The following is a 22,497-nucleotide window of genomic DNA, read 5'->3' as shown; positions in this document are numbered from 1 at the left end:
TTTGGTACTGACAGTGCTGCTGAAGTCAAATGACAGTTCTTGTCCTAGAAAATTACAGATACACCTGTGAACTGGTGCTGCAAAGAACAGGTGCAGGTGAAGAAAGGAGCGATTCGGATCAGGTTAGGACTCGCTATGTTCTGTATGTCATTGTGCTTCTGTTACATAATGGCAGTGCGGTGCGGCATGCAGCAGAAAGCCGAGGAGCAGTTTTGTTAGCTCAATAGCAAATGCTCACGGTGCTGTGACTCTGCATCATGTGATCCGGGCAGATAGGAGCTACCTTCCGTGTCTTACACTTAATCAGTCTTTAGCTTTGAGAGGTCATTCGGAGGATGTCATAAATCGTGTCTGCAACTGCTGCAGTCTTGTGACTGCTGGGAATTTAGCTTCAGGGAAAATAATGTTCCTAGTTTTGAATAGTAATTCTGCAGCCTTTAAGTCTGATGCCTCTAAAACCTTGAGATTTTACTTGTTTGTTAGTAGCAAACTGACATATTTTCTGTAGCTGCTCTGCAGAAACCATACACTTGAAAACACACATCTTTTCCTAACCTTAGAGAGTATGTTTCATTGGCTGAAATTTGAAATAAAATGTACTTGACTTGAAATCTTAGTTTTTTTAAAAATAAATGCCAAACAGCATCTCACTGAGTGATCTTTGCTGGAATTTCATGGTGTTTCCTTCCCAAATTTCCATTCTGTTTTGCGGGAACTAGGACAGATGACTTGCAGATTTGGATTTTTTTTTCCTAAGGAAATACAAAGCAATAAGCAGCATTCCCTCTTGCTCAGAAACTGCCCCAAGGGCAGATCAATTGAAAATATAGCCTGAAATACCACTTGTAAGGTTTCTTTGGTTTTGGGTTTGTTTGGTTGGTTGGTTTGGTTTGTTTTGTCGTTGTTATTGTTATTTTTGTTTTTCCTTCAGATTAAAATCTTGCTTTAAAACTTGCTACCCTTTAATTATTTAAATAGTGTTGCACTTCTGACTTGCAGACTCAAGACCTTAATAATAAAGGAAGTTCGTACAATTTTTGCAGGGGAGTTCAGTGGTAGAGCAAGCCTAGCTCTTTCAAAATAAGCTGAATGAAAACACAGTGTGGTAGAGTATTCTCACGTCTAAGTTGGGGATGATTGTCACTGCTTACTTAACAGAGAAAAATTTACCAGAGTTAGGTATTTGTAGCAAAATCCAGTGATTCTAGACCAGCTTGTAAATTGTCTATTGACAATGACTGATTGGTTGTATACTGACAGAGCTACCAAGCTGCAAAGGCTAGCACATGGTAGGCTACAGCACGTCCTCCCTGGAGGAACCTCCTTGCTCTCTGAAGTCTGTGTAACCGTCTCTTCTGTGGCCACAGATTTTTGCAGCTGCAAAGTAACCCTGAATTCTACCGCACAGGAAAAACTTCACTTAGGTTTAGTGGTGAGCTACATTAACAGTTATGAAACCTTGTTAAAGTTTCCTCATAAACACCTTAGATGGCTTCCATTTTAACCCTACCCCAATGACTGTCTGAAATTCAAAGCCATATCAAACTTCAATCAATTCTACCACTTTCCTCATCCCCTGTTTTCTTGTGCAAAGTCTAGGTAGCCTTTGTGTATAGTGTTGGGTAATGGATAACCTTCATGTGACTAAGCAGTAATGTAGGATTCAGTGATAATTTTTTAGACCATAAACAATGTTTGGGGGAGGGGAGATGGGGGGGAAGGAATCGTTTGATTAACGTTTTTATCTTTTTCCCTCCTGTTCTAAGCAAGTCTGTTTTGATCTATGGCTTTATTAGCTGAAACACCGTGTTGTCGTAACGGTGTCCAATAGCTTTGATAGCCTGTAGATTTAAAAAGGGGGAGAGAAATAAAACTTTAATACGGTTGTAGAAGTACACTGCCAGATTGTGTGTGTAAAGCTGAACAAATGTTGGAGAATTGTCTTTGGGGACTTCTTTTTTTAAATCCATCTCCTGGGTTAATCGTCTTGTGTTATTATTAGGAATGATCATGATTGATGAACACTGAAATTGTTTCTTTTATTTGACTTAATTACTAGGATCTAGAAGTTGATGCTGTTCGCTTTGGAAAAGTAAAGGAAGGTTGTTGGAACTAAACGCCCACATACTCTGTAACTTACTGGGATAGTAAAATCCTGTGGGTATTTGTTAGCACCAGAAACACCATATTCTCTATGCTTGCTGGAATAAATTGTTATACTGGATTATGGGTTAGTGTAGAGCAGAAAAATTGAGATAACTTTGAAAACTGACTCAATATTTGATGTTATCAGAACTTCTTGCATTCAGATGTGTTCTGGGATCCATCTTTGTAGCAAAGCTAATTACATTTAAAATAGGAATAGCTCGTAAAAAGCAGTCTGTCTGCTGTGAACAGGGAAGGAAAACAAGTGAAAATTATGCAGTGATTACATCCCTGTCCTGTGTGCGCACTGACACCAGACATGCAATTTTTGCTTGGAGGAGACTGATCTAGGTCCTGCTGGGCACAGCACCCTGTTGATGTAGCACCTGGCACTAGGGTTAATAAACCAGAATTTATGCATGCTGAGTTTTGGCACCAGCATTTTCATCGTGTGGTGCTCAGTAACGCATCGTATCCTCCCTAAGAATAGCATCTTAGTCAGACATGCCTGTTTTTTCTCCCCTCTTCTTGTTTTGATCTTTGGCTTACGGTTTCATCCTTCATGCCATCTTCCTTAGTGCTCCCTGTGCATTCATTTTGCATCAGATCAAACCAAACGCCATTCCAAGCTTGCAAAGAAATGAGTCAGTTATTTGGCCACTGTTAAAGGACTGGAGAAAAGAGCTGGGAAAATTCAGTGTGATCAGGGCATCTGTAGGAAGACTGGAATAAGAACCCGAAAAAGAACAAAGTGAACAAAACACTGAATCAAATCCTACAGTCAACTTCAAAACAAGTCACCATTAAAGTAACCCATGTTGCCCAGAGTAAAAGGACAGCTAACTACAACTGGGCTCCATTCTCTCTGCTCTTCAGAGAAACTATTCTCATACCCTTTCCTTCTATAAAGGTTTCTAATCTGCCTGCTTTACCTATGTTGTGGTAAATGAGAATTCTCATAGATACCTTTCATTAAGCCAGCAGGTCCCCATCAACGCTCTCATTTTCTTGCAGATCATTACTAGAATGAAACTTCCAAATTGCTTTGTAATGATTTTCTTTTTTCTTTCTTTTTTTTTTTTTTTTTTTTTTTATCTGGCTTCTGACCATAGTTTCAGTGACAATGAATGGTTGGAACCTCACTGTTTGGAAAAACTCACTTCTGTAGTCATTTTAGTCTCCTTTATGCTGGGGAAAAATAAGCTTAAAGTCTTTTTAAAGTCACTTTTAAAAGCTGCCAAAGGTCTTTTTAAAGTCACTTTTAAAAGCTGCCAAAGCAAGAGGGATTTCCTAGCCTTGGTGGGGATCCTTTTGTACAGTCACATCAACATCTTGCATTTGCCAGATCTTTGCCATTTCAGACCTTTCCTTCAGTTTGATGAGAGACAGTCAACTTCTGTAGTACCTATTTTGCTATATCCATGCTCTGTTTCCCTCTCCCAGTCTATGTGAGCCTTCTTGGCAATAATGTCCATTCTTGATTTGGCAAAGTTGTTTGCTTTAACAGACTCCAGCATCATAGTTAAGTCTTCCTTCTGACCATAAAACTATTTGCAGGGAACTGTCTCTGCATGAAAGGAATTATTCCCCCTCCTGACCACAGTGGTATCTTTTCCTCATTGTATCTAATTTCCACATGACTTTCTACAAGAAGATGCTTCTGTAGATGCTTCCCTACTGCTCTGGGTTTTATGCCTGGTTGGTTGTGGTGGTTTTTTGTTTGTTTTTTATTAACTTTGCTAAATAAGTTATCTTTGCACAAAGCAAACTACACTACCGAATTTTCTCGCATTTCTTGCCTCTTGCTCCAGCTGGAACCATACGGTTCAGGCCTTTTTGGACTTGACCTCTGGATTGCAATCCCTAGTTCTCAACAGACCTAAATTCATTTTGCCCCTGTCAGCAGTTACTTAGTGCTGGTACAAAATAGTCAAGGATGTATAAGTAGCCCTTAAATATTTTTCTTTGATTTATTCCTCAAAGATAAGAAGCATTGTGTACCAAAGAATAAAAATGATAAAAGATCTGCATGTGTGGATTTCGCGGTGATGCTCTTTCTTGCCCACATCTGTAAGTTTAATTCATCCCAAGTAACTCCCAGCTATATAAGAATCCTTTCTAACTGCTGCAGACTCTTTGTCTGTCAGCAGTACGTGCTGGTTGCCTCTGGCCACTTACTCAACCACTCCTTTTTGTAGCTTGTTTGTGGTATATGATCCTCTTTGATGGTAAACTCAGCCCTGAGAAGTGTAAATCATTCTTATGCAGTGGAGCGAAGGAGGAGGTATACTCCAGTGATAGTTCTTCACGCTGTTTCCTGAGGAGTCCTATTCTGCTTCTTTTTCATTTCTTGTGGGTTTGCCCCTTTACATGCTACTTTTGATTTAACTCCTGACAAGACCTATACAAGATTAATAACTTCTAGTTGGAGAGGTCATGTGGTTTAAAATTAAAAAAAAAAAAAAAAAAAAAAAAAAGAAAACAGCCTAAAGGCAGCTTCTTTGTTCCATGAGCTGCCATAAAGAAGTTTTTGTTTCAAACCGGTGAGTGCTTGGGTACAGCATTCATGATGTAGTTGTACTGTGGGGCACTAGTTTGTTACTGCTATGTTCAAGACTTTTTTACTCAATCCCCTACTGGTGAGAAATATTTAGAATTATTTTTATCTCTCAAGAATAGTGTTTCTGAAAGGAGGGGGAAGCCCTGGGACAGACACAGCACCCCAAGGAACACTGTTCAAGAAGTTACCCCTTCAGTCACTCAAAACATAAGTATGCACCAGTTCATTTGTAATGGAGATGGTATAGGATGGGTAAGTTTGGCACAAAGTCTCTTCACATCACACTCTGGAAGACAACACTGTTTGTGGTTCTACTGTGAATAGGTACCTGTATCTAGACAAAAATTTGAAAGCGTAAAGACACAGTACTTACAAATGTGGTGAACAGAACTTGTCATTAGAAATCTGCACAAGAGGAGAAGGTTGTTTAGCTATCCTGAGATGATTTAATGTTCAAGGACATCAAACTGCAAGCAGACTGATTAAATAGAAGTTGGAAAGACTATAGATTAAGCAGATCTTTCAGAGTCAATCAGATAATTGTCTCCACTGTCTCCAGAGCAAATCTTGAATCACTGTGGAAACGCAGAGTCACTCTGGCAATAAATCTCAAGACAGGAGCACAAGGCATTTCATGTCCAATCAGGCTAATAAAATTTAACTTGTGTGATTATCTATTTCACCCCAATACTCTGTACCAAAAGCATGAATGTGGTTTGAGAAAGTTGGTACACTGATCATCATAGCTTAGGAGTGAGTGGCTATGATGTAGTTGTTTGGAGTTGAGGAGCTTTATTTCCCAGACTGCTTGGCCTTTTTTCAAAGCCTAGCTCTGCATCATGAGTCCTGGGATGCAAACATATGTTAATTCGATGTTGTATGAAAGCCATATTACTTGTGACTTGAAGGGTTTTTGTGCGGTACGGTAGTTTGTATTGAGACCACATCTCTTGAAGTTGTAGATAGATTTCCATTGTGGCCACTGAGGTAAACTACTTCACCAAAGAACTGCTTTTCTCAGTGCACAAATACCTCTCCTCTTTTTTTTTCTTTAGTTTACCTGCTTAGAATTGTATCAAGGTAGCCAGAACTATAGACTTTTCTGGGGAGTGAGTTGAATAGAAAGGATGTCTATCACTACTATTCCTGTTTTCATCTTTATTCGATACAAAGTGAATATTTTTTCACTACCAGACACACCCGATCCTTATCTGACTGAACAGGAAACATCTAGTTATTTCTGAGAACTGGCTTCTGAAGGTTGAGACTGTTGCACAAAAATCTAAATTCAGTTCTTAAAATTTGGGCTTTAGCTGAGAAGCAATGAAACTTCTACAGCCACTTCTCTCTAGGTGTTTGTGATGCAGGTATTGCAAATTAGGCCATATTCCATTGCAAATATTTTTCTTATGACTTTCACTTTCTTCATTTTGTCTGCTCCCTTGGTGCTGTGCTTGTGTTTAAGGAGAGAGGAGAGCCAAAGACTGTAGGCAGTATTTGTGCAGGAAGCCTTTCATGACGGGTATCTATTCGTGTACAGATATCTCAGTCTTGGACCAGCACTGAGAACATGAGAGGGAAAGAGAGAACAAGGATAATATTTGGACTTTGAATAGGAAATTATAACAGGCTGCCACGTTGCAAGCAAAGAAGAGGAAGATGCCAATCATCTCCCCCCAACACACACACACAATTCACCAAATGCTTTGTTGGTATTTGAGGAAGTGTCACATTTTCTGTAGCTGGTTGGTTTTAGGAGAGGTTTTGTTTTTGTACATTGTCGTGGGGAAGGTGTTTTCAGATTGGTTAAGTTCAGAGTATTACAGTGCAAGTTGTGCAATTGTGTTTGAAGCTGTGTTTGTTGGAAATGCATGGAAAGTGGCAATGTGTACATGGTTGAGTAGCACTTGGATATTAGTGGGTTTTTTTTTCAGCAGAATAAGAAGGAACTTGAATTAAAGTTACTCAATAAAGCTGAATTCTGAACTACCGTGCACTCAGCTTTCTGCTGTTGTAAATGTTGAAAATCACTTAGCTGAGGCTCTAGTAAAAGCACTAGACTTCAAAAATCATACCTTTTATTATTTGAGCTACAGAGACAAATAAGAATTGTTTCTGGTCAAGAACCCACTGTTTCTTCAGAAGGTTCGTTCCTTGCTGAGGGCAGGGCAAAGCGTAATTTCTAGCTGCAGAGAACAGCTTCATCGGTGAGCCAAGCCAACATATTCAGCTGTGCCTCACTAAGTCTGCTCTCAGAACCTATAGCTTGGGAAGCTTGGAGGGAGAAAATCAGCATCTTTTGCAGTGACAACTGAATGATCTTCCCCCTGCTACTTAGGGCCCACTGAGCAGTAAAGAATCAGCTGTCCTTCAGAGTCTTTCTGCCTCCGTTTTTGAGCTCTGCAGCAGAGGGCTGACCTGGTCATTCAAGAATGATCCCCAGCTGGAGAATGCTGAACCAAAGATGTTCCTCTTGTCCAGCCCCAGTACCGAAGCAAGGGCAGCATTTCAAAGAAGCTGCTTTCTTTCCTAATGCTGAGGATGGACCAGGAGAGAAGGCTTTTGCCTGCAGTCAGTATGATGTTGTAAGGATAGTTCCTGAGCTCTCTGAGAGAAGCATGCCCTGCATAATGGCCCCTTTCCCTTCAATTCCTGTGTTCACTTCTCACAAGGATATTAACCCTGAATAAGAAGGCTGTCCATCGTGTTTGTAACTGATGGTGGCTAATTATGTTAATCTTCATCTCCTTTCTCCAGTGTCTGCATTGTAACTATAAATGAAATGAGATGATGTGGGGGGGTAAGGCAGGAAAGTAGAAAAAGTAGGCCTAGAAAGAATGATGTTTTGGGGAAATGGGTGTGCAGAGGAGAAAAACGTAGTAGTAAATAGAATCACAGAATATCCTGAGTTGGAAGGGACCCACAAGGATCGTCAAGTCCAACTCCTGGCTCCACGCGGGACCACCTAAAAACCAAACCCTAGGTCTCAGAGCGTTGTCCTTCTTCTTGAACTCTGACAGGCTCAGTACTGTGACCAGTGCCATGAGGAGCCTGTTGCAGTGCCCGACCACCCTCTGGGTGCAGAACCTTTCCCTCACACCCAGCCTGACCCTCCCCTGTCCCAGCTCCATGCCGTTCCCTCGGGTCCTGTCGCTGTCCCCAGAGAGCAGAGCTCAGCGCCTGCCCCTCCGCTCCCCTCGTGAGGCAGCTGCAGGCCGCCATGAGGCCTCCCCTCAGCCTGCTCTGCTCTGGGCTGAGCAAACCAAGGGACCTCAGCCACTCCTCATACATCTTGTCCTCTAGACCCTCCACCATCTTTATAGCCCTCCTTTGGACACTCTCTAATAGTTTTATGTCCTTCTTATATCGTGGTGCCCCACACTGCACACAGTGCCGTGCCTGACACACCCCAGGACATGGCGGGCCCTCTTGGCTGCCAGTGCAGCTGGAAAGAGTGTGTGTGTGGGGGGGAAATAGATGCAGGTGGGAGTCAATAAAATAAATAAAAATAAAAATGAAGTCAATAACATGTTCTATCAGTGTGTTAATCCCATACACCTACTTGCTGGCTACCAAATAGTTACCTGTGGAAAGCGTAGGTTCAGTTGGTCTGCTTGTTTTTGTAACTGTATAAGGAAATACTTTGGATCTTCCCAGAAGGCAACGTTAGTAAAAGTGTAGAATAAATTCTGCAATGTGAAAGAATTAATGAAATTTGTGCAAATAAATGTTGGATTCTAGATGTCTAGAGCTTGATGTATTATTTACCATTTTTTTTAAAAAAAAGTCTCTAGTACTTAACTGAAAGAGTTTTAGTGATCAGTAACAAAAAATGAACGAATGTGTAACATATATGGTAATATGCTGTTTAATGAAGTTTCATCAAGGTTTTTAAACCCCTTAAGGCTCTTATTTTGCCAGTTTTAATGCTGCTAAGATCCTGTTCAGAAGGTGTATTCCAAACAGTTTCAGTCATATTCATGATAGGGTGTGCTTTAGTGTTCTCTTCACTGTTAAGCTACCTGTGGTGGCAACTTCTACAGAAATTTAAGCTTATAAGTGTTTGGAAAAAACTGTTGATATTTAAAAAATAAAAAATAAAATCACACTTAGATCGAAGGTCTTTCTAATTTGTGTTCCACTGAATGTCTAGAGAAAAAAAATACTGCAGCTGCAAGGTTATATCTCCCCAAGCGCAGCCTTCATGATTTGACTCAGGGTTTCCTGAGTCTAGGGCTACTTCTATCTGCATTTTAAAAAGAGAAACAGAAAGCGGTAGCACACATTTAAATGATTTCATGCATGGGGTATGTATTGCATGTGCTTTTGCAGTCCTCAGTTTAAAGACAGACTATTTCATCATGGGCATTGCCTATAATTTTAACCATGGCTGAGCTGGTGGCTTTTTAGATTTTAATTTTTAGATATATTTTTCAAAAGTTCTAGAAAATGTTTTTAATCAAATTTATGTACAGAGTTGCCAGGATGATTGTATTTTAGATTACTGCGTATCTAGCTACAAATGCTCAAGTGGAATAGAAATTATCTGTCAGTAAAGATAAAAGTAGGATTCTGGAAGGAAAAATTACTGACAACCAAAAGTTAAAATACTAGTCCTATTAAGCAGGGATAGTGGAGAAAGAAGTATTTGAGCAGACACAGGAGGGAAATACTCTGCTCTTTTGCCAGATTTCATCTTTGACACCGGTCTTGGGCTAGTGAGTGCTTGTTGCAATAGCTGGGAAGGTGGAGGAGTGTTTACCTCCTGTTTGGTGTGAGGCAGATGGATGTGGGGGTGTGGTGAGTGTTTGTGTATGTATGCATGTGTGGGCGAAATGGAAAAATGTGGCTTCTGCTCATTTCCTCTTCCCACTTCCATTTAGGTAATACACTGATATGAACGTTTTAACCATAACATTGGTGAGATCTCAAACTGTTCTTTTTTCACCTTTCTCTTTTTTTCTCCTTTCTCTTTTTTTCTCCTTTCTCTTTTTTCTCCTTTCTCTTTTTTTCTCCTAAAAAAAAAAAAAAAGGTAAAATGAATAATATGCATCTGATGAATCACTGCACTACAAGAAATTATGAAAACAAAAAAGTTGTTCAGACTGCAGTGGGTCTATGTGAAATCATTTACACATTTTTCCATAACAGATGCATTTAAAAGTCAGTGGTAAATGGCCCCCAAAGTGACTTCAATCTGGTGTAAGCCAGTGTTTGTACAGGACAGGGCTGTATGAAACAAGTACAGAAGAAAGCCTGACTGGGTCCAGGTCAAACAGTTTATTTTTCCCCTCCTGTTTATCTGGGACTGGTGATCTGAATCACATCAAATTGTGAAAATGGAGTCAGTCTAAAAGTGTGGCATGTCCTTGAACAATTCGGTATTGGTGTTGCCACTCTCCATGTGTGGCCAGTTGTAGAGTAGTTGCATCGGTTGGACTCTGTTGGCGGGCAGTGCCAAGTTGCACTCGGGCATTCATAACAGTTGGGTATTTTGTGCCTATTTCTTCAGTACTTACTTTTCCTCTTGTGTGAGAGCCTGACAGGATCCACAAGGTGACACAAGAAGTGCACAGTGCTAACTCGGTGGTGTTTAAGAGGAAGAAGGCCATTGAAACCTATTAACAAAACCTTTCCCACCTACTCCAGCTGTGACAGAACCATGCTGGGTTTCCAAAGCCACATTCAGCGTTTACACCAGCTCCTCCTGGCATGACTGTGTCAAGCGTGGTGTGCACCCAACAGCAGCATCCCAGCGGGAAAGTCAGGGCTGAAGCCAGGGAGGGGGGGCAAGGTGTTTGCCTGGGGCTTGCTCAGTAGGGCCAGTACTGGCAAGAGGGAGACTAATGGCATCTGGGGAGAGTATGGGAGGACTGGAGGAAAGAAAAGGAGTCTGAGACACTTAGGCCAGGGATGGTGGGAGATAAAAATGTTTAAATTGGCATCTCATCCTGGTGCTAGCCAAAAGGTGCAGAATCTTCTCAAAATGCTCAGCAGGAGGTCTGACCCAAACATTGTGAAGTCTGGGGAGCACATGTTAAGCCAGACACGTACAATAGAGAGTGATGTAAAAGCAGTTCACAGGAATGTTTTCTGTTATAAATTTTATTATTACTGGACAGCATTTTAATTTTTGTCATCAAAGCTTGTCTAAATGCCTCCCTCTTGAGAGCGCTGAGGAAAGGAGCCTGAGGTTTAATTCACTGGAGGTGTCTTAGTGCCGTTTTGTTTTGGGCACCAATTGCTGATAAAGTAACTCTGGAAAAAATGATTTTTATTAAGTGAGCTCTGCGTATATGGTAAGTGCTTGAATTATTTATGGCACTTCTTCCTGTAACCCAGCTGTAGGAAGAGTAGATGTGCTTATAGGACTTTTGGCAAAGTATTTGAACAAACAGGCAGTCTAAGAGGGTAGTGTCTGAGAGCCTCGGGCAAAGATTAATATCTCTGTACCAGGACAATACTGTCTGTACAGTCTTTGTCTCCTGGTGTCAGATGTTTTCGTATCTTTTCATACAAAAAAAAAAAAATAGACAAGAAAGTATTTATCCATAGTACCTTCTTCAGGGCAGGTTCTTAGCGTCAGGATTTTGTAAGAACAGATGAGTTTTTAAGAGCTTTTGCATTGTTTTAAATTGCTTTTCTTCTTTGGTTCATGGATGCTTACAACTTCTGATAGAAAAAAAAGAAGCGATTTCTTAAAACAATGCCTACAAATAATATTACCATGTGTAAAATACATTTTTTAATTTTCTTCACTGTGGTGTGTGTATTATGTTTTGAGGGGGTATTTTTTCTTTATAACATTTCGTCTCACGTTAGATATTCTTCACATATCCCCATGAAGATGCCACACACATGGCATTATACTGCATTTTTAGCATAACCAATGAATATAGCAGAGACTGAAACAAGTACCCTTTTAGAAACCCAAGCACCTGCAAGACAGTGCGCTACAGTTCCTGGAGAAACAAGGTAGACACGATTTCATGCATCTTCATTTCACTTGTTGTGGCAGCGATGGCTCTTTAGCTGTATGTTCGTCATTTTCTGTCTGCTTGGAAAGTCACAGTGACAAGTATTGGAGACACTGGAGAGCATACGTTAAAGATGATGGTTTCTTGGTCATACCAGGGAATCACAGTCTCCACAAACAGTCCCTTTAGACTCCTTTTGGTTACAAAGGGGAAACTTTTCCCCAGAAGCTGCAGAAATTCAAACACACGGTCCTTACTTTGCCAAGTGTGCACTGTTCTGATCTGCCAGAGATTGCTTGGTTGCTGCATGGTCCCCTTTTGGTAACAGTGCGCTGCGTGAGGTCGCTTCTAACCAATGCTCTTAACCTGCTTCTGGCAAACTGGGCCTTGTGTGACCTCCTGGTCTGTGTTGTGCTAAGGCTGAATTGTGCATCCCGCCTTCTGGCTGAGAGCAGTGTCCAAGAGAGAAGGTTTTTATTAAAAATATTTTCCCAGAAACTTCTGTTTGAAAGCCAACTCTTATGCATTCCTAGTAACTTACTTTTTCCTCATTTCTTTTGGGACTTGGTAATGCTGCAAGAAATGAATATCGCCTGGAATTTAGGGTCTTCAGCACTGATCTTTCCCTGATGGAAAACTTTCATTCCTATTGCCAACAGTCAGATAATTACATTGAGGAAAAGGTAGATGGGATGTAGTAGAACATGCTGATGCGATGTGAGAAGGGGAGGAGGAAGACGTGAAATAAGAGTACTGGAGAGGCTGGTAAAAGTTAGAGAAAGCCAGATATATAGAAGAGAGAATAGTGGGATAGTAGAAGAAAGCAAATGACAGGCTGTGTTTAGAGGGAGGAAATTAATAAAATCTGTACCCAGTAAATTAACGTCAGTGTCTCGCCCAGAGAAACGTTATTTTTGAGCTTGGACTTAACTTCTGTAGTGACAACTGAACATGGAGAGGAGGGGACAGCTGAGCAAAACCCACCCAGAATGAATCCTCAGAGCCCTGGAGGCACTAGGTGCCGTCTGGATGATGGCACCATCTGGATGATGGTACCAACTTCTTCCAGGGCTTGGCTCTTGGGGTCAGCAGCACAGCTTGTGTATGCAGCAGCTGTGTGGTTCGGAGCTCAGGTTTCCCAGTTCAGATCAGAGCAATCTGTGTGGTGGGATGTGCATCTGCTGAGAGAGTATAAACAACAAAGGATTACCGGCTGTTGATGATAGCTACCCCTCTTCTCCATGTGGTTGTCTTCCTACAGGACTTCATTTTGAGCTACAGCAGTGTTTAGGCAAGAAACTGAATCATAACTATACTTTAATTTGAGCTGTTAAGATGTCTCCCGTTAGGAATCTTCTGTCACCTGGCATGTGTGAATGAACCTCACCTTGAGAGGGCTTTCTGCAGGTTAAGAAGTATCTTCTGTAGCTGTCCTTGATGTTATGAATAGAGAATACTTTCCTTGTTGTAGTCTGCTTTTTAACTGTTCAATCTTGTGCTCTTTTTTCAGAGGATGTGCTGAGTAAAGATACTGGGGAGTGTGCAATATGCCTGGAAGAGCTGCAGCAAGGAGATACTATAGCACGGCTGCCTTGCCTCTGCATATATCATAAAGGGCAAGTATTCCTCACGATGTAGACAGAATTCCAGAAGGTTGCATTTATGGGGTAACTTCACTAAAACCTAATTGCCTTTTACACTTCAAACAAACAAAAAATGAACAGTAACAACCCTAAAGATGAATTTTAAATACCATCTTTCTGCATTTCCCCTAGTGTAATTTCCACCAGTGTATTTGAAGTCATCTTCTCCTACTGTAGTCTTCTGTCACTTTCATGAAAAGTCCACAGGAAAAAAGAAATAAGGTGAAATCACCTGTGTGAGGAAGGAGTGCACATCATAGCTGTTTAGCTTAGGTTGTGTGTGTTTATGTTATAACAGTTTTGTTAAATGCTAGAAGGCGGGAGAGGGAGCACATTTTAAGCCTGTTTCGTACTTATTTTCACAAATGTCTGTAACTACAGCAAGTAAGATGTCAATGAATGATGTAAGACAATATCCTTAGAATCATTAAGGTTGGAAAAGACCTACAAGATCACCTGGTCCAACCATCCCCCTACCACCAGTGTCACCTACTAAACGATGTCCCTAAGCACCACGTCCAGCCTTTCCTTTAACACCCCCAGGGATGGTGTCTCCACCACCTCCCTGGGCAACCCATCCCGATGTCTGACTGATGGAAGCCCACAAGCCATCATCTGAGCCATGTATGTGTTTCAGAAAGAAGCAAGAGGTTGAGGCTGGATATCCATTTCCAGATAGTCCCACGGGACACGTCAGTGACTCACTGTGATCCCAGACACTCTTCTGCTCCCCATGGTTTTCTGTGGGTTTCAGGCAAGGAAGTACCTGCAGTGGTCTGTCCAGCTGGATCCCTGACCATCTGCCAGCTCCTGAAGCTGGCCTCAGAAAGCAGCCTGGTCACAGCTTTACCAGTTGTGGCATGCAACATTCACTTTGGGCTTCCCCTCATCTCTGCGTGCACCACCTGACACACAAAGCTGGCAGCGACCCCAGGGAAGGTGCAGCAGGAGGTCTGACACCTCCTGCCCTGCTGACCTTCACCCACTTGCCATGGGAACACACGAACTCCCTACTGCACACAGGGTGGTTTGGCTGCTGGGCCAACACAAACAGCCCAGCAGCATTGCCCTGTCTGTTCCGGGGAGAAGAGAACCAGCCACCCGTGGCACCGTTAGCCTGGGCTGAGCGTGAACAGTGCGACCCATTCTGGGCCCAGAGGAGTCCTGCCATGAGGTGGGCACCTCGCCAGAGACCTTCTAGCCATAGGCATCCTCTGCAGGATAAGTCACAAATGCTTGCTCAAATGTTTTGTCAATGCAATTCTGGACATCAAATTCATAATTTCAAAAGGAAATGTACGTTTCCCCAAAAATAAATAATTAGATAGATAAAAGAAAGTTGGGTTTGCAGTTAAATCTAAAGAGTTTCTTATTTTAGTTGCCAAATCCAAAATGTTTGGGAAATTTGGAGAATTGAAAAATAAAGTTTTGGACAGCTGGCTAAGTAGTTGGTAAAATACTTCCCTAGCAGATTTTAACACTTAAGATATTTAGCTGTTCAGCAGTGTTTAATATCCAAATACAGCTGTGGTTTTGGGTTATTATGTTTTCAAGGAATGTTGAAATATATTCTTTGTTTGTGAATATATGAAGATGTTGAATGTGTACGTGGATTTGTGTAGATACATGTAATTCTTTGTTAATATAAAATCCAACTATTTGTGGAAATTATGAAATACCTATTTATATGCATTTCTTACTGCTGTTACTGGGATTTTCATGTCAATCGTTTTCATTTTTGTCTTGCATCCAACAGCTGCATAGATGAATGGTTTGAAGTAAATAGATCTTGCCCTGAGCATCCATCAGATTAAGAGAAGATTCATGTTTTTAGGTAATATTTCTTTTCAGACATGTACATTTCAACAACAAATATTTTGATTATCTGAAATAACTCTCGATGCTATTTTCTTAATTTGTGAATTTGCTACTGTGTCTCAGAACAGCAAGGTTAATCAGTAAGTAATGACGTATATTACAATATGTAAAAGGTTTCTGCATCCTTATGTGGTGTAGTCTGAAATGGTGTATTTCGTTTTTAGTACTGGAAAGTGGCAAGTCAGTGCCAGTGAAGTTTTAGCATTAACTTTTAAAGAGTACTTTTTCTGTGGAAAAGAAACAAGATCAAAATAATACAATCATTTAATTTTGGATTGTTCCACAAGTACTGGCATTTATTTCTGACAGAAAGCTTTTGGAATCATAAAAGAAAAAAAAAGTTGAAATTAGGTATTTTCAAAACCACTTTCATTTTAATGCATTCCAGAATGTTTTTTTTGTTGTTTTTTTAAAGTTAACATGTTCCCATCTATCCCATCCCACAGAGGTTCACATTTTTCCAGCTTATGTTTGGTGTTAATCATTTCAGATCTGTAATCAGTGTCAAAGGTTTAAAGGATAGGTTTATTCTTTCAGTTGACTAGTTCTAAATCTTTATCTTGCATTAAACTATTGCCCCCAAGCATTGCAAAACACCGACACACATCACAATTCTTAAAGGAATGGATATCTGAAATTCTGGTCGGCAAGTTAAGGTTTGTTTTTGTTGTTCTGCTAGAGATTTAGGGGAAAAAAAAGTCTGAAGACCTCATTGCTGGCATTTATCTGTTCACTTGTTTCACCTTGCTTCACGAGTCTGTGTTGCAGGTCACATTGCAGTGGTATGATTGTTGAAGGGCTGGCAGAGAAAACATGAGGGAAGATATCCTGCTACAGGGATGATTACTTTAACCTCAGGACCTATGTTAGCTGAAATTGATAAACACATTTCCTGCGCTGCACCCAACAAATGAATGGTGAAAGAAGCCCACATGCCGCTTATGAGCACGTTTGTCTCTTCAAATGTTCATGGATGTGTAGTCTCCTGTTAAACCCTTGTTTTTTCACAGCAGAGATGGTGATAATTGGGGGTTTTAGGAAAAAGGGGAAGGAAAACGCAGTGTTTGTGTTCATGCTGTTTCTGTGTATTATATATTGAAGTAGCTGAAATGCTGACACTTTGTCTTCTGCTTTTTCAACAGCTGCTTCCACTGATCAGAAAACATAGGAGATCTGCGGTTCCCTTGCTGAACACAGCGTGCCTGGCTTGAGACTTAACTGTTCTTTGTGGCTGAAAAAGGCAGAGATGGACAGTGACATGGAAAAAGCATTGCGGACACCAGTAGTGCTCAGTATACCAAACACTCATGCAAAGGACACACAGGGATTTTGAAAATGCTGCACATTCTGTAACAATCTACTCCCCACAGACATTATTGACACTCTTTTGTATCGAAGGCCAAAGTTCCTAATTTCAGCCTAACTTCTGGTTCTGTGAAGAAGCGGGTTATTGGACACGTTTCCTGCTGCCTCAAGTGGAAGCCGAGACGTTCGATACGTGCTATCTGAGACCCTTGCAGGAGGGTGGCCCCATTTTTAAATGGGGACGTTTTCACCTTCTCGTTGGCTGAAGAAGAGTAAATGGCAAATTAAATGTAATCTAACAGTGTGACCTTATTTACTGAATTCACACCCTGTTTTATGTTCTTCACTTTTACAAGAACAGAAAACAAACTTCTCTGCATAGGAATACTATATTTCAAAATTTTGTAACTAAACCTTTGTCACAATGCAGTCCAAAGAGTAAAACTGGGACAGGTAACTAATTTATATTGATCAAGCTATAGGGATTGTTGAAATCTGCACATTGTATTGCTATTTAAGTAACTAAAACTTCTCTTTTACTGCTTGTGAGTAAAAACAAAACAAAAAAAAATGCAGCAAAGCAAAATCTTACAGCTATGCAACTTTTTTTTTAAATAGGAAAAAAGAAGAATTACCAATTTTAAGTGCTGCCAGTTAAGGTAATTTGTTTAACGGGTATTTTTTTAAAAATGTTTCAGGTAATTATTTTATTGTACTACTCTCATCTCCAGGCTGCCTCCTGAGGTGGAAATGAATAACTACAAATGTGGGCACAGCAAGAGTGTTTTTTTTTTTTTAATAGGCATGGGTGAGATAACATCAAGGTGGGAATTGTGTTTAATTTTTAAAACACGTATGTGCAAGTTTTTCTTTGTTTCCTTGTTTGAATGTTTTATCTGATGGCAGGATTTGTAGTACTTTGCATCTAAATCATTGGTCTCTTCATGTGGAGGCTAGCATTTGACAGTGTGGTTTTTCGTTCTTTTTTTAAAGGCACCTGCATTTGTTTAATTTATTATTATTTTACTGTATTATATTAGTATAACCAGGGCTCCATGAAACACCGGTTGTCTCTGGGGGGTACACCAAGTAAAACTGTGGTTAAGTATTAGTTCCCATAAGGTATTACAGTTCAAAAAAAGAAAAAAAAAAAAAAGACAAAAAACTGGAACAGATATCAGGGCTTAGAAGAGTACTTTTTATATCAAGAATTAATCCTAGTAGTATCTGAATTTCACAGTACAGGGAAGAGTTTATGAATATTTATTCCTGACAGCAGTTTTAGTGGGTTTCAGTAGCGAAAATAAATTTGCACACTTCAAACATTTTTCTTGTACATACATAATTCTGCTGTTCTTCTTTTGTTTAAATACATATTTCTCTCTGTTGCTACTGTGATTCATATCAAAAGGGGCAAAGAGCAGGAGCAACTGCTGCTATCCAGGAGAACAAGTGCAGTGCATGTTACTAGACTCTCCTGTCTTGCTTGCAGAGCAGTTCTTTCCTGGGTAACAGTTTTCCCCAAATGTTGCACTGTAAAATGCCATTGTTATGCTGCAAATCTAAAGGAGTCCAAACTAGATAATTTTCGTAATTGACGGTGCAGTTTCTACATTTTTGGGCTTGCATCACTGGTTTCAGCTGAACCTGTAGCTGTGGGGCCCTGCTGTATTCTCTTTTTCAGTGGGAGCAGAACCATTTTGTCACACTTTCAATTCTGTAGTCACATCACGTGTACAGTAGTTCCCTGTACAGATTCCTTTTTAGCCGAGAACCATTTGTGTTGCCTTGTATTGTCATAGGGGCTGGGGGGTAGGAGGGATTACAGCACCTGTAGTACTCGAGCAGTGGTGTTGCCTGCAGGCCCACTTTTCCAATGTTTTAAATTCCCGCTGTCTTCTGAAAGGAAGGCTTTCGCATTCACGTTGATTCGATGTTTGCTGTTGGCTTCACGCCTACAGAAACTCACCTGTAATATGTAAAGCGGGTAGGTTAGCGTGTTGGTGTCCTGTGCTCCAAGGTCATAGATAGTCTTTGGCTGGGGGATTAAGTAGATAAATATTATAAATCTGTTTACAACTTAAGCTTGGTTTTGGTAGTTCATATTTCTAGTTCATTTACTGCTGTTTTGGGCACCTGGGTTTCCTGTGTTCAGATGCAAGTAGGTGGTGTAAAGATCCAGCAGCTCTCACTGCTGTCCTGCACGTAGGGCCGGTGTTTGAACAGCATGCCAGTAGCTGTCGCGTCGATGCGTGGTTTTGCAGGCAGCAGTCTGCTCCTGCTTCCATCAGAGCTGCACTACTTTGGTTTGTTTGAGGAACTGATACGAGGCCGGCCCTAGATGCTGGTTTTGCATTCTTGGTATTTATAAATTTCTTCTGAAAGGCTAAGGTAGGTTTTCTTCTATCAAAACTTGTAATATAGACCAAGCCAGGAATGACCCTGGAAGCATGAGACTGATGCTTGGGTTTGAAAATGCCTGTGGATATTCACCTCCATAAGCTTTGTCACCAGCTGCGTTGGCCAGCTGGAGACAACCATGCTGTAGACGTAGCTGAAATAACAGGCAACACCTTCGTTTTAAAAACATCCTCGCAGTGGTCCTGAGTCATTGTGCTTCAGAAGGGGGAAATAAACACCAAACAAGTCCTGTGTCTCAGTCAAGGAATCCCACACTTGTCCACGAGAAGCAATAACTAAAATTACGGTGCGATATGCTTCTTTGCCTGTAAATATATTGAGATTGCCAATTCTGTGCTGTTTCGGAGTATTTTCTGTCATCTGGCCTATATCTTCCCCAAGTACGTAAGGGTGTGAAACGATTCCCATACTCAGGTCTGCCATAAACATGCTGCTTGCCGGAAGGGGAAGAGTAGACTCAACACTGTCTTGAAATGTGAGGTTTTTCTGAGCTCGTCACATACCCGTGTATCTTGAGTGGCAACTTGTGTTCGGAAGTTCGTAGTGGAGGTGGCTGTGATTTGGTTTGTACATAACTGCCCTCCATACAATGCCAAGAGAGCCGTGCTACTGTCAGCGCAGGGCACTGATTGCCCTGTCTCTTATAAATCGCTGTCTCTAATATTGTTTTCCTTTGGAAGTAGTTAGCTAGTTTTCTTTCGACATGTTTGTTAGGTGGTGAGTTCAGTGGGAAAAGGAAAAAATATGAAGCACACTGCAAATTTGTGGTATTTTATTTTTGGGAAGAATAAAGTGTAAAACAGATGGTCTTATTTGTAATCAATTTAATTTTCATATTCCAGGGTAAGTGTACTGCAGTATATTGAAATGGAAAATGTGTAAGTAATGTACAAAGATGTGGGTGGGTACTTGTGACCTTTATTTTCTCTCCCTGCTCCCCCCGTTTATGATGTAAAGGGGTTTTTATGACTTAAACAATCTCCAAGTTTATATATCTGTCCTAGTTCCTAATGCTAGGAGCACTGGCTTTTTAATTAAGTCTTTGCTGAAAGACTGGAGAGCTGGTAAAACTGACTCCCAGCAAAAGCGAGAAAGATCATTTTTATTCAGAAATGTGGATCTTTGTGCTGGTGCTTATAGACGTGTAATGCCTAATACATGAGATGTGTTTATGGCTGCTTTTGGTGCACCACCTTTTCCATTCGAGGGCTTCAGAAACTTACTGCGTGTCTTCTGTGTTCCACCAAAACAAGGGAACGTGGCACTCGAATGCTACTAACATCTCTAAGGAGACAGCAACAAAGCGTATGTTGGTTTTGATGCAGGCCATGACATCTCCGAGTTTGTGAATTTTAGCTGCTTTGTCACATTGAAAGAGAACACTTGTGCACAAGTTTGGTATTGTAGTTTTGTATCTGCTAATTCTGTATGTACGGTTGGGAGTTTCCTGCTGAGAGACTCCCATACACCAGGGAATGCAGAAATGCCACCATGGGATCTTCCAGCTCACTTTGCCAGTGGAGGACTGTCTTAGTTCTTGATGAGCGTTGCATTTTCTAATTCACTTTCCACCCCGCCAAGCTTAAAAGCCATTTTAGTATAAATTTCTTCCCTTGTTTGTAGCTGAAGGCGTGCTACATTTTACGGCCATATCCCCATTGGAAATCCTTTCAATTGGCACCAGCAAAATTAAAGTAAGAGACTGTGGTTGAAAGAGGAGGGCTTGTTATGAGTTTTGCTACAAACCAGCCAAACATTTTTTTTTCCTTTAGCAGCATCATCAGCTTGTACCACTTAACCTTGTGTCACTCAAAATAATCTGTGAGAGAAACAGAACTGTGTCCAGTGTTTGTTTCCTAAATGTAAAACTAATGTGATGTTTCTCCAATATTAATTAACTTGTTTCTAAAATCAAACTGAAGATCTTTTAGCCTACTGGGTGGGAACAAAAAACAAAAAAACAGTCTTGACTCTCTCAAGTTGCATTTGGTTATCTTCTGAGTGCTGCCCTACCCAGTCTGCTTGGCTGCCCAGCCCACTGTATAGTGTTCTGGAACGTAATTTCTTACTTAAATGCGTCAGAGCTGATGATGGGGCAAACCATAAAATGACCTCGTTGTACAGCGTTACCAGTTGCTGAAGACTTGCTCAGATAAAGCGTTGCGGGAATATCCTGCACCTGGAAAAGGTTGGACGTGGCTCTGGCATTGATCTAATAGGTTGCCAGAGTACAATAACTGGAAGGCAGCAAGCCAGCTAGCTGCCGATCCTTCTGGCAGCTTTTAATCTATTTATGTTTGTTTGAGAGACTTTTGCCCTTGAGTGTGCTTTGGCAAAGATTTTGCAATGATAAGTAGGATTTGCTCGATACTGGCAGAGTTTCAAATGTAAGTAACCCAATGTTGCAAGTACATAATCTGTTGCTGAATCCTGTTCCTCTTGTTTTTCCCTCGAATCTGCCCTTTTCTTTGCTAATTTGTTACACGTAATAGTAAACACTTCTCCACATAACTGGTCACGAGCTCCCAAGGTGTGAAATGCTAACAGGAAGAGACCTAGAGATTCTGTGATCTTCCTGTATGTATTAAGATGAAGCTGAAGTATTCATTGCTGCACAGTCAGAATTTCTCTTCCAGCTGATATTGCCAAAGTACTCCAACTTTCAAGGAAGAAAGGAGGTGGCTCAGCTGCCGGGGGGTTGCTTTAAGGAACTGCTTAATTTTAAAAGCTGCGGTGATCCAGCATTCACCTTCTTACTTGACTGAGAGTCTCATTCTAGCTCTCCCTTACCATTTGGCAGGCGTACCTGCTGCTAGAGAGTGCAGTCTGTGTTCCCCCTTCCCTACGCCTCTCCCCACAGAGCTAACCCTGCCCACAGAGCGCGGTGCTAGCTCCTGGGATGCCACACGTACGTGCAGTGGTAATGGACAAGATGTCTTCCTTCATTACCCTGAGCAGAAATCGGAATGTAATTTGCAATGTCTAATGTAAAACGTGTTTGTATTTTTTTTTTTTTAATTGAGCAGTATGATTGCAAGTTGACTTAAGTTGTTCTGAGGTACTCTTTTCAATGGTCTGCCAGTACATAATCATGAATGAAAATATTTTTTTATTGATTTTTAGGTTGTATGTTAACATTCCATTCATGTAAAATATGTACAAATATATGTAATAAATCTTTTGAAGCACAGTTTTCTTCACACTTTCAGGTGATTTTGGTTGTAAAGTATTGGATGAGGCACTGCCGTGGTGGAGCAGAGCTGCCATGTGTCTGTGCTACAGGCCAAACCGAAAATGGAGGAAGAGAAACGTGTAGACCCAGCTCGAAGGGCAGCGGGCCCTCCTGTCTGTCTGAGGCCCTGCAGGTGGGGATCTCGACCCCCGGGGCCAGCCTTAAGGCTGTCAGAGCCCCTCTGCCCCTCGTGGGGCCTGCTGCACGGCAGGCCCTCATCCTGCTAGCTCAGAGCTGGCGGCCTGCCGGTTGATGTCTCCTGCAGCAATTCTTCGCAGACATGGAGGCCTTCAAGACCAGCCAGGTCTGGAGATGGAAAATTCATGTGGGCAGCTT

At 41.1% G+C, this 22,497-nt stretch overlaps 1 protein-coding gene across 2 annotated transcripts in view; it reads left to right on the top strand.

The window, feature by feature from the left end:
- Window positions 1–22,119, top strand: part of ZNRF2 (zinc and ring finger 2) — a 60,294-nt gene extending 38,175 nt beyond the window's left edge. The window contains exons 3-5 of one of the 2 annotated variants that reach the window (XM_048077988.2): window positions 13,193–13,298; window positions 15,082–15,159; window positions 16,346–22,119. In XM_048077988.2, coding sequence (XP_047933945.2) covers window positions 13,193–13,298; window positions 15,082–15,139 — 164 coding nt within the window. In that variant the 3' untranslated portion in view covers window positions 15,140–15,159; window positions 16,346–22,119. Of the gene's footprint in view, window positions 1–13,192; window positions 13,299–15,081; window positions 15,160–16,345 lie in introns of those variants that run through there. The other variant, XM_066991959.1, reaches the window with a different exon arrangement.
- Window positions 22,120–22,497: the final 378 nt, after the last annotated feature.

Source organism: Anser cygnoides, chromosome 2 (assembly GCF_040182565.1).
Source record: "Anser cygnoides isolate HZ-2024a breed goose chromosome 2, Taihu_goose_T2T_genome, whole genome shotgun sequence".
Lineage (NCBI taxonomy): Eukaryota > Metazoa > Chordata > Aves > Anseriformes > Anatidae > Anser > Anser cygnoides.
The sequence above is the reverse complement of the archived record's forward strand: the minus strand, read 5'-3'. Positions and strand labels throughout refer to the sequence as shown.